This window comes from Cibotium barometz, chromosome 40 (genome assembly GCF_041138505.1).
Source record: "Cibotium barometz isolate CiBa-2024 chromosome 40, ASM4113850v1, whole genome shotgun sequence".
Classification (NCBI taxonomy): Eukaryota; Viridiplantae; Streptophyta; class Polypodiopsida; order Cyatheales; family Cibotiaceae; genus Cibotium; species Cibotium barometz.
The window spans coordinates 39,472,424-39,484,556 of NC_141085.1; the positions used below are offsets into that span (position 1 = coordinate 39,472,424).

At 46.2% G+C, this 12,133-nt stretch overlaps 1 protein-coding gene across 2 annotated transcripts in view; it reads left to right on the top strand.

The window, feature by feature from the left end:
• Positions 1 to 2,952: 2,952 nt before the first annotated feature.
• LOC147615489 (tryptophan synthase beta chain 1-like) overlaps positions 2,953 to 12,133 on the top strand; it is a 70,560-nt gene continuing 61,379 nt past the window's right edge. The window contains exons 1-2 of one of the 2 annotated variants that reach the window (XM_086779581.1): positions 2,953 to 3,333; positions 3,979 to 4,335. In XM_086779581.1, coding sequence (XP_086635707.1) covers positions 3,040 to 3,333; positions 3,979 to 4,335 — 651 coding nt within the window. In that variant the 5' untranslated portion in view covers positions 2,953 to 3,039. The remainder of the gene's footprint in view (positions 3,334 to 3,978; positions 4,336 to 12,133) is intronic. The other variant, XM_086779582.1, reaches the window with a different exon arrangement.

The following is a 12,133-nucleotide window of genomic DNA, read 5'->3' on the forward strand; positions in this document are numbered from 1 at the left end:
AACAAACTTCTAAATCTTTTGTGTTGTTAGCAGGTAATAGGTATGCCCCTTCACATATGTGATGATTCTATAGCAGTGACAACCTTGGTGTCAATGTGTTTCTCAGCTTTTATGTGATCTTCACTTTGTTCAAGTTTCAAACTTTCAATACCTTTGTTCTCATGTTTTCTACTTGGTCATTAAAAGTCTCAGCAGTAGTTGGATGTGAAATCTGAGTCTTCATATTTTGATTTGTAATGAAAAAAGCTTGTGCTATTTTGCAAGTTAATTTTAACAATTGAAATGACCAGAATGGTGTGTTTATCTAGTCCCTACTCTGAATTCTTATTTAAGATTATATGTTGCTAGTTTTGAATCAATATTGTGGGTTGTAACTCTAATGCACACATATATTAATGTTTGCACTTCTTCTACCTACCTAAGCAAGCATGGAGGATTAGAGGAAGAATCCTACCCCAACAAGACCTAACCTAAGCTTTGATACCCAAACATAATTAAGGAGATAGGGAGGATAAAAGATTTGCAAGAAGAGCTTAATAATTACTTAGGATAAACGATAATAGCACTACTTTTAATCGATAATAGAACTAACTTTTAAATGATAATATCACTAATTGAGGAGATTGGGAGGATAGAAGATTTGCAAGAGCTTCATGATTACTTAGGGTAAGCAATGGTAGCACTACTTTTAAACTATAATAGCACTAATTACAATCAATAAAATAAGGCTCAAATACATTTCTTATTAATCTCACACAATTTGATTGAGACTCTTAAATAACCAAAATACAAAGAGATCCATGATTCTCTTCGTTGTCGTATGATTCTCCCACAATTTTCTCTCCCATTAATTGTTCCATCCCCCCTTTTCTCTCTTAATTCCACCACCCATGTGCCTTAACATCATTGCTTACATCATAATGCTCCTAACCCTTTTCACCCTTATAAATAACCTTATGAAACCTTTGTCAAACATTTACAAGGACCTTACAAATTTGGCAATGTCCTTGATTCCAAATTTTAAAAAAATCAATGTACCATTATCTTAGAAGAAAGCAAGTTCATTAGTGAAAGACATGATTCTACAAGTTGAAATTGATGCCCTTTAGGTTATCTAATGCTTTATGCACAGTCATTATAGTTTTAGGATAAGATGTAAGACTTTTAATACACATATTTATATGATGGTGTGGTTAGTCTAAAGCTGAATTGATGCCCTTTAGGTTATCTAATGCTTTATGCACAGTCATTATAGTTTTAGGATAAGGTGTAAGACTTTTAATACGTATATTTATATGATGGTGTGGTTAGTCTAAAGTTGAATAAACAAGCATTAGGGCTAGCAAAAAATAAACGATTCTCTCCCCCCTTCTATGATAATGAAACTTGAGATTTATGTAGAGGCAAGTCAAGTTATTAAAGAAATGACTTGTATTTTGTTGATTTTGTCTTCCTTGAATTGGCTAGTTTTGTGTAGAAAACTCCATAATAGTTCTTTTTCTTTGCCCAAGCAATCATTGAGAGTTGGCCCATGTTTTCTTTTCTTTTGCAAGGTTTTTTTGGCATGCTTTGCTTGAGATTTAAGGAGGGACCTCCTCTTTCGGCAAAGGAACTAGCCCCAATATCCACTTCCAAAAACCCTTTTTTGGCACTTGCAAGGTCGTTTACATATCCTCACACTTTCAAGCCATTTTACGCTTGTAATAACTGCACACTTTCAAGGGAGATTAGGACAAACTGCTTGGCCTTAACTACGATGAATGTTTTCTCTTCCTACTTTACTAAATGTTAAAGCTTTAAATCCATTAGTGTGTTAAACATTAAAAAGTCTCCATGTCCTCAACACATGAGAAGGGAGCACACATAAATGTGCATATACCTCCAATAATTAAACATCCACAAGTGTGTAGATAACCTTTATTGTGAGCTCATAAACCTTGTCAACAAGTGCTGGATGCAGCGGCAGGATTGGTAAATGGGTCTCAAGCTACATAGGGCTACAAGGGTATTGGGGGAATTGGTTGCTGGGAAGATTGCCTAAAGTTGATGGGGTTGTTATTTTGGTTTTCAGTCTTATTAGATACTGTTGTTTGTGGGAGATAGGGAACTCTAGGAATAGTATAATATTTCAGAAAGAAGCAAGCTAGGGGATAGATGTGTGTATAAATGCTAGTCTGTATATTATGTTAATAAAATGAATGATGGTGTTGTGGTGCAGCTGATTCAGGCCCTTCAAATTGGGATTAAATGAATTGCTCTCTAGCCGAGGAGATGCTTGTACATACTAGGATTTCCTAACAAATATTGTTATGTGGCAAGGCTATATGGGATTAGATTCGAAGGCAAGACCTCCCAAGTTTGGGCCAAAGACCAAGAGATGGTATTTGAAGGAGATGCAGCCTTACCCCTTGGGCAGGAGACCTGTGGTGGTGAAGGTATGGACTAAAGGAGAGTGAATGGGGAGGAACAAAATCCAAAAGGTTGTACTTCTGAGTCTATGATTACAGCTTGTATGCAGCTAGGCTGTCATGTCTCTTGAGAGCAATCCTCTTTTGTTTGGGAGGATGAGAGATGGGATTTAATATGCAGATTGTTGAATAGTGAAAAGGTGGGATGAAGTTCATGGGAGAAGAAAGCGATACAAATGGCTATTGTATATAACTGATGTTAAGATCTTAATATAACTATTCTATGTTCCATCATTGAGGCCCATCCAACTCTTCCCTGTGGTCATCCGATCACTTGGGTAGTTGACAGTGGAGCTACTCACCATAACGATGTAATTTTGTGAGAGAGATCGATATATATTCAGACGCATACACACACATACCCATTTCTCATAGCCCTGATGGCATTGAACCCGGGTGGAACCCAACCGTTCTACAAACTCAATACACACCCGTGGGCCAATAACGATGTAATCTTAATCTATGCCTCTAAAGTTAATAATGTGTACAAAAGGAGCTTTTGCGCATTTTTCTTGAAATGTCGAACTAATTTCACACTCCATTCCTTCTGTTTTAGAAGCAATCTCTGGTCATGGCGATGGCAGCCTCGTCGATCTCTGTGTGCCCAACAGTAAAGTTTGCAGGCTACACTCGCCCTTTTCTCCCTGCACGATCGATTTCATGCGTAATTTCCCCCCCAAATCCTTCTCTGGCTTCTTCTTCTTCTCCTCCTCCTTTGACAGTCCACATACAGGATTTCCAGCGCCCTGATTCATTCGGCCGATTTGGCCGTTTCGGTGGAAAGTATGTCCCAGAAACCCTCATGACCGCCCTCCGCGAACTCGAACAGGCCTTCTCCTCGCTATCTGCAGATGCTGCCTTCCAGGTGACTTCTTACATTTTCAATTAGGGTTGTTAATACCATCTCTAATTTGATCCTTAGTCAATCGCTAACTGCCAGACTTGACGAAAATTCTGCCGCATTCTTACCCTATTCTTCTTGGTTTGGCCAAGTATATTGCTAATCTGGGCATTAATGCAATGCTGAAAAATTAATCTTCCCTTTTAATCCTTTTGTGGCTAAGACCCGAACAGCTAAATTAGAAGCCCTTAAAAGCTTACTTTAAGCATTAATGAAGCGCTAAGCAGCTGGATTACTCTGCCTTTCTAACCCGAATTTGCTTATTTAGAGCTGTAATGAAGCGCTAAATAGATGGATTGGAAATACACTCTTTCTCTCTATCCCAGTATAGCTGCAATCCGAGGTTGGATAAAGCGCTTGGCAGCTGGAGTAAACTTCCTATGTAATCCTGTTCTATTTATTTATAGATTTGAGGAAGCGCTAAGAAGCTAGATTAGATGCTTAACCTCTTTCTTAAACCCTTTAACAGCAACCACCTTAGTTTTCAATACAAGAAAAACCTGAAATTATTATTCAAACCCACTTTGGAAGCAACCACCTTAGTTATCATTTTAACCAAAACTTTAAATTGTGATTCAATCCTCAAACCTTTATTTGTATTCCTGTTAGGATGAGCTTGCTGGAATCCTCAAAGACTATGTTGGGCGGGAATCCCCACTCTACTTTGCAGAAAGGCTTTCAGAGCATTACAAGCAAGGTGACAATGGGGGTCCTCTCATATATCTCAAAAGGGAGGATCTGAATCATACTGGTGCTCACAAAATCAACAATGCGGTTGGACAAGCTTTGCTGGCAAAGCGGATTGGGAAAAAACGCATCATTGCCGAGACTGGTGCGGGCCAACATGGTGTCGCAACTGCCACTGTGTGCGCCAGGTTCGGCCTACAATGTGTAGTATACATGGGGTCCCAAGACATGGAGAGACAGGCTCTCAACGTATTCAGAATGCGACTCCTTGGAGCTGAGGTCAGTATGAATGCCAGTTACACTTCTTGGATATGTGTTCGTCGTCAACTAACATCAGAACTATGACATTTTGGTTGCATTGTAATATAGCGGATAGAGAACCTGGACTTGCACATTAGAAATGTGGCACTTATGATGGCCCACGGTTGTGAATATGGACAGGAAATTTGGCTTGCTAAAATAGTCGTGTGGGTTGCGTCATCGCATGTAATTGTGTGTGTGTGTGTGTGTGTGAGAGAGAGAGAGAGAGAGAGAGAGAGAGAGAGAGAGAGAGAGAGAACAATCAAAGGTCCGATACAAGCTGTTTGTGGAACAAGAAAGATAATATAAAGCTGAAATAACTGAAGTAAATCCTCAAAGAATAGATAGGGGAAGAGCACCTGAACTAAAGAGGGGTACAATGAGATGAGTGATGGCATCCGGGGGAGCGGGGAAGAGTCATCGGAGAAACTCTCACAGGGGACGTTGTAACATGAGGCCAATCTCATCCGCGAGGTAAAGTGCCTGGTAGGCCTCTGCTGGTGCCTAGCTATGATCAGCTATATCCTCCAGTGCATACGAGATCTCCTGCTGGGTCTTCTGGGCCTCGGACGTCTGGCTCTACTAAATTGTAGTGCCCAATCATGTGTCACTCCTCCAGAGGTGGCTCTCGGTGTAGATGCTAAGGGAGTCTGGGGTTGAGCAGTGAGCAGTGACCTTCAAAGTAATACTAAAATAGTCGGTCAAATGTCTCTGTACTGGTCCTCTGATCCTGGGTCCACTGCTGTGTAGAAGCACCTCCCTGTGCCGGCATAGCTCCAATAAGAAAACTCTGAGGCATCTCTAGTCAGTGAAGTCCACTCTGGAGAAGGCTCCAAAACCCTCTCTGAAGAGAGTGAAATCTGTCAGAATACGCAGCGGAGATGATGACCAAATATGGGAACACGAGCAAAAAACGCAGGCAGAAAAACAGCACAAGAGAGAGAGAGATGTAGGCGTGTAACTCTGCTCTATATACACAAGAAGATCCCGAGGAATGATACAAATAAGGTATGGGGGCTGGGGTCCTATATATACCTCCCTGGGAGGGCAGTAGGCCAGCAGATAAGAATGCCCACGACTGATGAAAAGGTCCCATGACTGCATAAATGCAGTCGGCCAGCAAACAGGTGCCCACGACTGATGAAATCCAGTTGGCCAGCAGCCCAGTAGCCCACGACTGATCAACATGGAGTCGGCCAGCACTGGGGTGCTCCTGGCATCACCTGGCAGCCCTCCCAAACCTCAGAAAAATGGGAAAAAATAGGGGAAAAATACGGGGAGTGTGGAAAAATGATAAAACACCTCATAAGGGCGGGCACACCCACAACAAAGGCCCTGGTGTATCAAAATAGACAGGAGATGACTTCTAACACCCCCTCTCAGCTCTTGGCTGTGAAACCAACCACTTGGAGCTGGGGTGCCGCTTGAGCAAATCCTAGGAGAGCGACTTCGTGAAGAGGTCCACCGTACTGTCCTCCGTCGAACAGACTAGCAAGATATCATCAGCAACGATCTGTTCACGAACAAAGTGCCTTTGGATGACCATGGGTTCCGCCAGTGGAAGCCCAAACCTGCAATGTAACCTCCTCCTGCTCCATAAAACTGCTCCTGGGCCATAAGTAGATCCCCTCGTGTCCGAATCTCCTCCCCAAACCGAGTCACTCCAACCGTGGAGTCGGACTCCATCCAACAATCCCCCTCCTGTGTACAAGAGTCCATGATCCTTCGCATGCCGCAGAAACCACAGGAAACGCAATCCTGCCTCCCAAAGAGACATCTGCAACCATGAGCTCAACTGCCTCATCAGGAAGCTCCCGTCCAATCTGGTGTCCATCAACCAGATCAATGAACCACACAGCTTCTGAGTCACAGAGACATCACACTGCTCACAAGGATCAACACCTGTTACGGTGCACAAACAAGTCCTGGAAACCTGATGAAACCTGTCAACCACCCCCTCTGAATCTGGAACCACAAAGCCTGAAGAAACCACCTCCTTCTGCAAGTAATCACCTGCTACCTGCCTGGCTTTCCGAAAGGTCCCCGTGGAAGGAACATCCTCAACTACTGGAAGTTCTATGTCTCGAACACGACGAGACATCAGAGCATAAGTGACCTGTTCAGCTTCCTCTGACTCACGAACACAAGAACTACCAACATCAGTACTGGAAAGTTCCTGCCAATTGCTGCCATCTACTGGCAAGCTATCCACCACTTGGTCTCGAAAAGCCCGCACCTGCAGCGTATCCACACTTAAGTGGCCATTACCAGACTGCCACTCATCACAATCCTGAGGACCTGGGAGAGAGAGTGCTGAAAGCCTGTAAACTCCATTCTCCACTCCACCTTCCCAAACCACTTGGCCTGTTGCTTTGTCCTGGAGAGCAACAAAATGCTTATCAAACTCCACCCGTACGCCAGTCTTGCAAACCTGATGCACTGACAACAGATGAAAACCAAGTGCCGGAACATACAACACCTGGGAGGAATGCTTCCCCCCTCTGCCATTGGGAACTATCTCCATCCTGCCCTCGCTGTGAACTGGCCCAGTAAGAATATGACCAGAAAGCCTGCAGAGATCCTGTAAACCGGAACGGGAAGGAGTCATGTGCCTGGAAGCACCACTATCGAGAATCCACTCCCGAGTATCCGTTGCGGAGAGTCCTCCAATCTCCTCCCTGCCTGAAGAAAATGAAGCATCGGTGTCCATCACCTCCAGGTGCACAAAAGCCGGAGTCTTCATGATTGCTGCTGAGGAATCTTCACCCTTCTCGGTCTTCCGCTTGGGACACTGCCTCCAGTAGTGGCCTTTCTCGCCACAATCATTACAGGTCCTCTCTGCCTTCAGTTTCTCGCGGTCAGCGTCGGACTTCTTCTCAGAAGACTTCTCCGATGAAGCCTTCCCTTTGCCCGAGTTACGGCCTTTCGACCGTTGGCCAATTAAGGCCTCCGAACCTCCACCCTGAGGAGGGTTCGTAAATCGTTCCTCTTGGTCCAGGACCATGGGCACAAGCTCCTCCCACGTGATGGTGCTAAGCCTGCCACTGGTAATCAAAGAAGAGTAAAATGCTGAGTACGAAGAGGGCAAGTGTGACAGCAACGTTATGGCCATGTCCTCTGACGATATCTCCTTCCCAGCCTGAAGAACTTCCTGCTGAAGAGCCTGCAGCTTGTTAATATGCTCTCGCATCGTCGACGACTTTGTTGGGCTCATAACCCGCATCTGTACTTCCAAGGAAATCCTCTTCATGGGCGATACCCTGTTGTAAAGTGAGGCCAAATGCTGCCATATACCTCTGGCCAGCGTCATATGCTTTACATGATTGATTACCTGAGGTGTGCAGTTGAGGAAAATAAACGAACGGACTCTGGCGTTGACACGATCCCACATCTGTGTCTGGGCCTCCCGGTCCTTTCGGGTTGACAGTAACTCCCCTTCCTCTACTTCCGGCCGTGGAACACCAACAATGACGAAATCGGCGAGGTCGTACGACTCCAGAACAGATTCCATCATCACCTTCCATATGCCGTAGTTGCTCCCGTCCAACTGACGGTCCACCGGGAACGTGGGGAGTGTCCGGATCTTCACATGTCTCTCGGCCATCTCAAACCGGGGATGTACTCTGAAAAGGGTGGGTTGGTGGGAACAAAGAAGAACTAAAACCTGCAAGTGGCTGTCCAGCAAATCAGCCCGCCTTCCTCTTGCTTCTCCTCTTCCCGCGATCAGCCCAAAACAGTCCACCAATCAGCCACAAAACAGTCCCCCTCTTGCTCACACAAATCCCAAGACCTATCTAGAGCCTAGGGCTCTGATACCATGTCAGAATACGCAGCGGAGATGATGACCAAATATGGGAACACGAGCAAAAAACGCAGGCAGAAAAACAGCACAAGAGAGAGAGAGATGTAGGCGTGTAACTCTGCTCTATATACACAAGAAGATCCCGAGGAATGATACAAATAAGGTATGGGGGCTGGGGTCCTATATATACCTCCCTGGGAGGGCAGTCGGCCAGCAGATAAGAATGCCCACGACTGATGAAAAGGTCCCACGACTGCATAAATGCAGTCGGCCAGCAAACAGGTGCCCACGACTGATGAAATCCAGTCGGCCAGCAGCCTAGTAGCCCACGACTGATCAACATGGAGTCGGCCAGCACTGGGGTGCTCCTGGCATCACCTGGCAGCCCTCCCAAACCTCAGAAAAATGGGAAAAAATAGGGGAAAAATACGGGGAGTGTGGAAAAATGATAAAACACCTCATAAGGGCGGGCACACCCACAACAAAGGCCCTCGTGTATCAAAATAGACAGGAGATGACTTCTAACAAAATCTCCCTCGGATCTCATAGTAGATTGGACAGTGGCATATATAGTGCTCCTCTGTCTCAGGCGCCATGTTGCACAAGTGACAGATGCGCTCCTCTACAAGCAGTCTTTGTGGGCCATATCTACCAGTCTCAAGCAGTAACTGGTGGGAAGAAGTGCGGATCTGTCCAATAGCACATCTAATGCCATGTGAGAGGTGTGTTCATGTATCTTAGGCGTATGATGAACCCGTCCACGGTGGTATGGAGAAGATGATCTCTATAGAAAGCCATCTTCGTCCCTAACTCCTGTGTTGGTGTAAGCCACGTCCTCTCGGTGTCCAACTTGGTGAGATCTTGTCTGATGACCCTGCTAATCTCCCTATGTGTTAGGGGGAGAGATGGTGCATCCAAAGAATATTGGAAAGGGGGTAATCTGTCCATAGAAAATCCATGTAGCACAAACCATGTAGACATCTGTGCATACTAGCAAGATCTATCCTCCTCTGCCTCCAGCTTTCTGGAGGACTCAAGTGCCAACCGAGCATACCTATGTCGTGGAAGCTCCCATAGTCCATGTAGATATGATACTGATATGGTAAGTGCCACTTTCAGTATAGGTGCCGCACTCATCTCTGCCTGGATAATCTTGTGTGGGACAGATGCCTTACTGTGAGTCATCCTAGCAATCATCATCACAAGCAATCTCTCTAGTGGTCTCCTGTTAGCAGTCATCTCCTGTCTGTACACTATGTCAGGGCCTGTGTTGTGGGTGTGCCCGCCCGTATTTGGTGTCTTCCCATTTTTCCTCACTCTCCATATTTTTTCCCATTTATTTGGAGCTGTGTGTGGGCTGTCGGCTACCCCCAGGTGCTGGCCGATTTTGTCTGCTGGCTGCCCGACTGCTCTGACGATGCCCAACCACCCCCTTAGTGCTGGCCGACTGAACTTGATTTGGCCGACTGACCATTGTGCTGGTCGTGAGCAGTCAGGTTGCTGTCGGCCTGTTTTGAGCTGGCCGACCGGCAGCGAGGGGCCATATAAAATGGCCCCTTGCCGTCACACTTATTCATTGTATTATTTCGGGATTTTATTGGTGTATATAGCAGAGTTACAATTGGTGTATATAGCAGAGTTACAGTAGCTTCTCTCTCTCTCTCTCTCTCTCTCTCTCTCTCTCATGTGTGTATTGCTCTCTACAGCAGTTGTCTTCATTTCCGCTGTGCATTCTGACATGGTATCAGAGCCCCAGGTGGCTTGAAGCTTGGAGATAGTGGGACGTCGAGGGTTTGCTGATTGGAGACTGTTGCTGCACGGGACTTGGAGATCAGGTAGAAGGCGGCCATCACCGTTGGATAGCCACCTTGCATTCTATTTGCAGCCTCCTCTTCTTCTTTTTTCCCACCCACCCTCCCTTCACAAGACCTTGTGAAATCCCTTCACAAGACCTTGTGAACCCTTGAGATGGCAGATTTGCTTGAGATGGCTGAGAAGCACGTGAAGATCCCGACACTTCCCACGTTCCCGGTGGACCGACAGTTGGACGGGAACAACTACGGCATATGGAAGGTAATGATGGAATTTGTTTTGGAGTCCTATGACTTGGCTAATTTCATTGTTGTTGGGGTTCCACGGCCGGAGTTGGAAGAAGGGGTGTTACCCTCTATTCGGAAGGAATGGGAGGCACAAGCACAGTTATGGGATCGTGTTAATGCCCGAGTCCGTTCTTTCATCTTCCTCAATTGCACACCAGAGGTGATCAATCACATAAAGCATATGACGTTGGCCAGAGGGATTTGGCAACATTTGGCTTCTCTCTACAACAGGGTATCACCCATGAAGAGAATCTCTTTGGAAGTTTAGATGTGGGTGATGAATCTTGCAAAGTCGTCGACGATGCGGGAGCACATGCAGGCTCTTCAGCAGGAAGTTCTCCAAGCAGGGAAAGAGATCGACAGAGGATAAGGCCATAACGTTGTTGTCACATTTGCCCTCTCAGTACTCAGCCTTTTACTCCTCTTTGATCACCAGTGGTGGCTGGCTCAGCACCATCACATGGGAGGAGCTTGTGCCCATGGTCTTGGACCAGGAAGAGCGATTCACGAATAATCCAGAGGGCGGAGGTTTTGAGGCCTTGATTGGCCAACGGTCGAAAGGCCGTAACCACAACAACAAGGGCAAAGGGAAGTCTTCATCGGAGAAGTCTTCTGAGAAGAAGCCCAATTCGGACCGAGAGAAATTGAAGGCCGAAAGGACATGAAGGCCACTGTGTCCCAAGCAGACTCGGAAGAGTGTTGATTCTTTAGCTTCAGTTGCAAAGACTCCAGCCTTTGTGCAATTGGAGACGTTGGACACCGATGCTTCATTTTCTTCGAGCGAGGAGGCAGTTGGCTTCACCACCAAGGATACTCGGGAATGGATTCTTGATAGTGGTCCTTCCAGGCACATGACTCCTTCCCGTGACTTTTTTCAGGATTTGAAATGGCAGTCAGGTCGCATTTTCATTGGCAACAATTCCACCGTACCGATTCACAGCGAGGACCGGATGGAGATCATTCCCGATGGCAGAGGGAGGAAGCATTCGTCTCGTGTTCTTTACGTCCCCGCACTTGGTTTTCATCTGTTGACAGTGCATGAGGTGTGCAAGACCGGCTTCCGGGTGGAGTTTGAGGAGCATTCTATTGCTCTACGGGACCAGGAGACTGGCGAGGTTGTATGGGAAGGCGGCGTGGAGAATGGTATATACAAACTCTCCACACTCTTCTCTTTGACAGGTTCTCAGATTGGTGATTTGTGGCACTTTCGGTTTGGCCACTTGAATGTGGATGCGCTGCGGCGAGCTTTCCGGGACCAGATGGTGGTTGGCTTGCCAGATGTTGGTAGCAGCAAGGACGTTGTAGTTCTTGCATTTGTGGTAAGTAGCACAGGAAATCTTTTTTGAAGCAAGCTTCCAGGCAGGTTTCGAAACCTTTGGAGTTGGTTTCCACTGTTGATGAGCCACCACTTCTTGGAGACCCAGATGATTCTCATGATGATTCCCAGTCGATTGTTCCAGCTGGATAGCCTCAGTCAGTTGAGGAGGTTGAGCCCATAGCTGGAGATGAGCCCTCTCAGCAGGCAGGAGGCTCTGCGTTCTATTCAAGTACCCAGGTGGTTGGTTGACACCCTTCGGGAGTCGGGTGTCACGGAGCTTCCCTTCGAATGGACCACAAAGGATGGACCTCGAAGATCGCATAGAGTTCGTGATAAAAGTCATTCAGCGGAGCTTTTACAGGTAAACTATGCTTTGATGTCTCGTATCATGGGGGACAAAGAGTCCACCTCCGTCAAGGAAGCCCTTGCACAGGATACTTGGAGGAAAGTCATGTAGGTGGAACTGGATGCCATTGAGAAGAATAACACTTGGGAGTTGGTTCCGAGGCCGTTGAAACGGTCTGTCATTGGTGTCAAGTGGGTCTTTAAGACCAAATA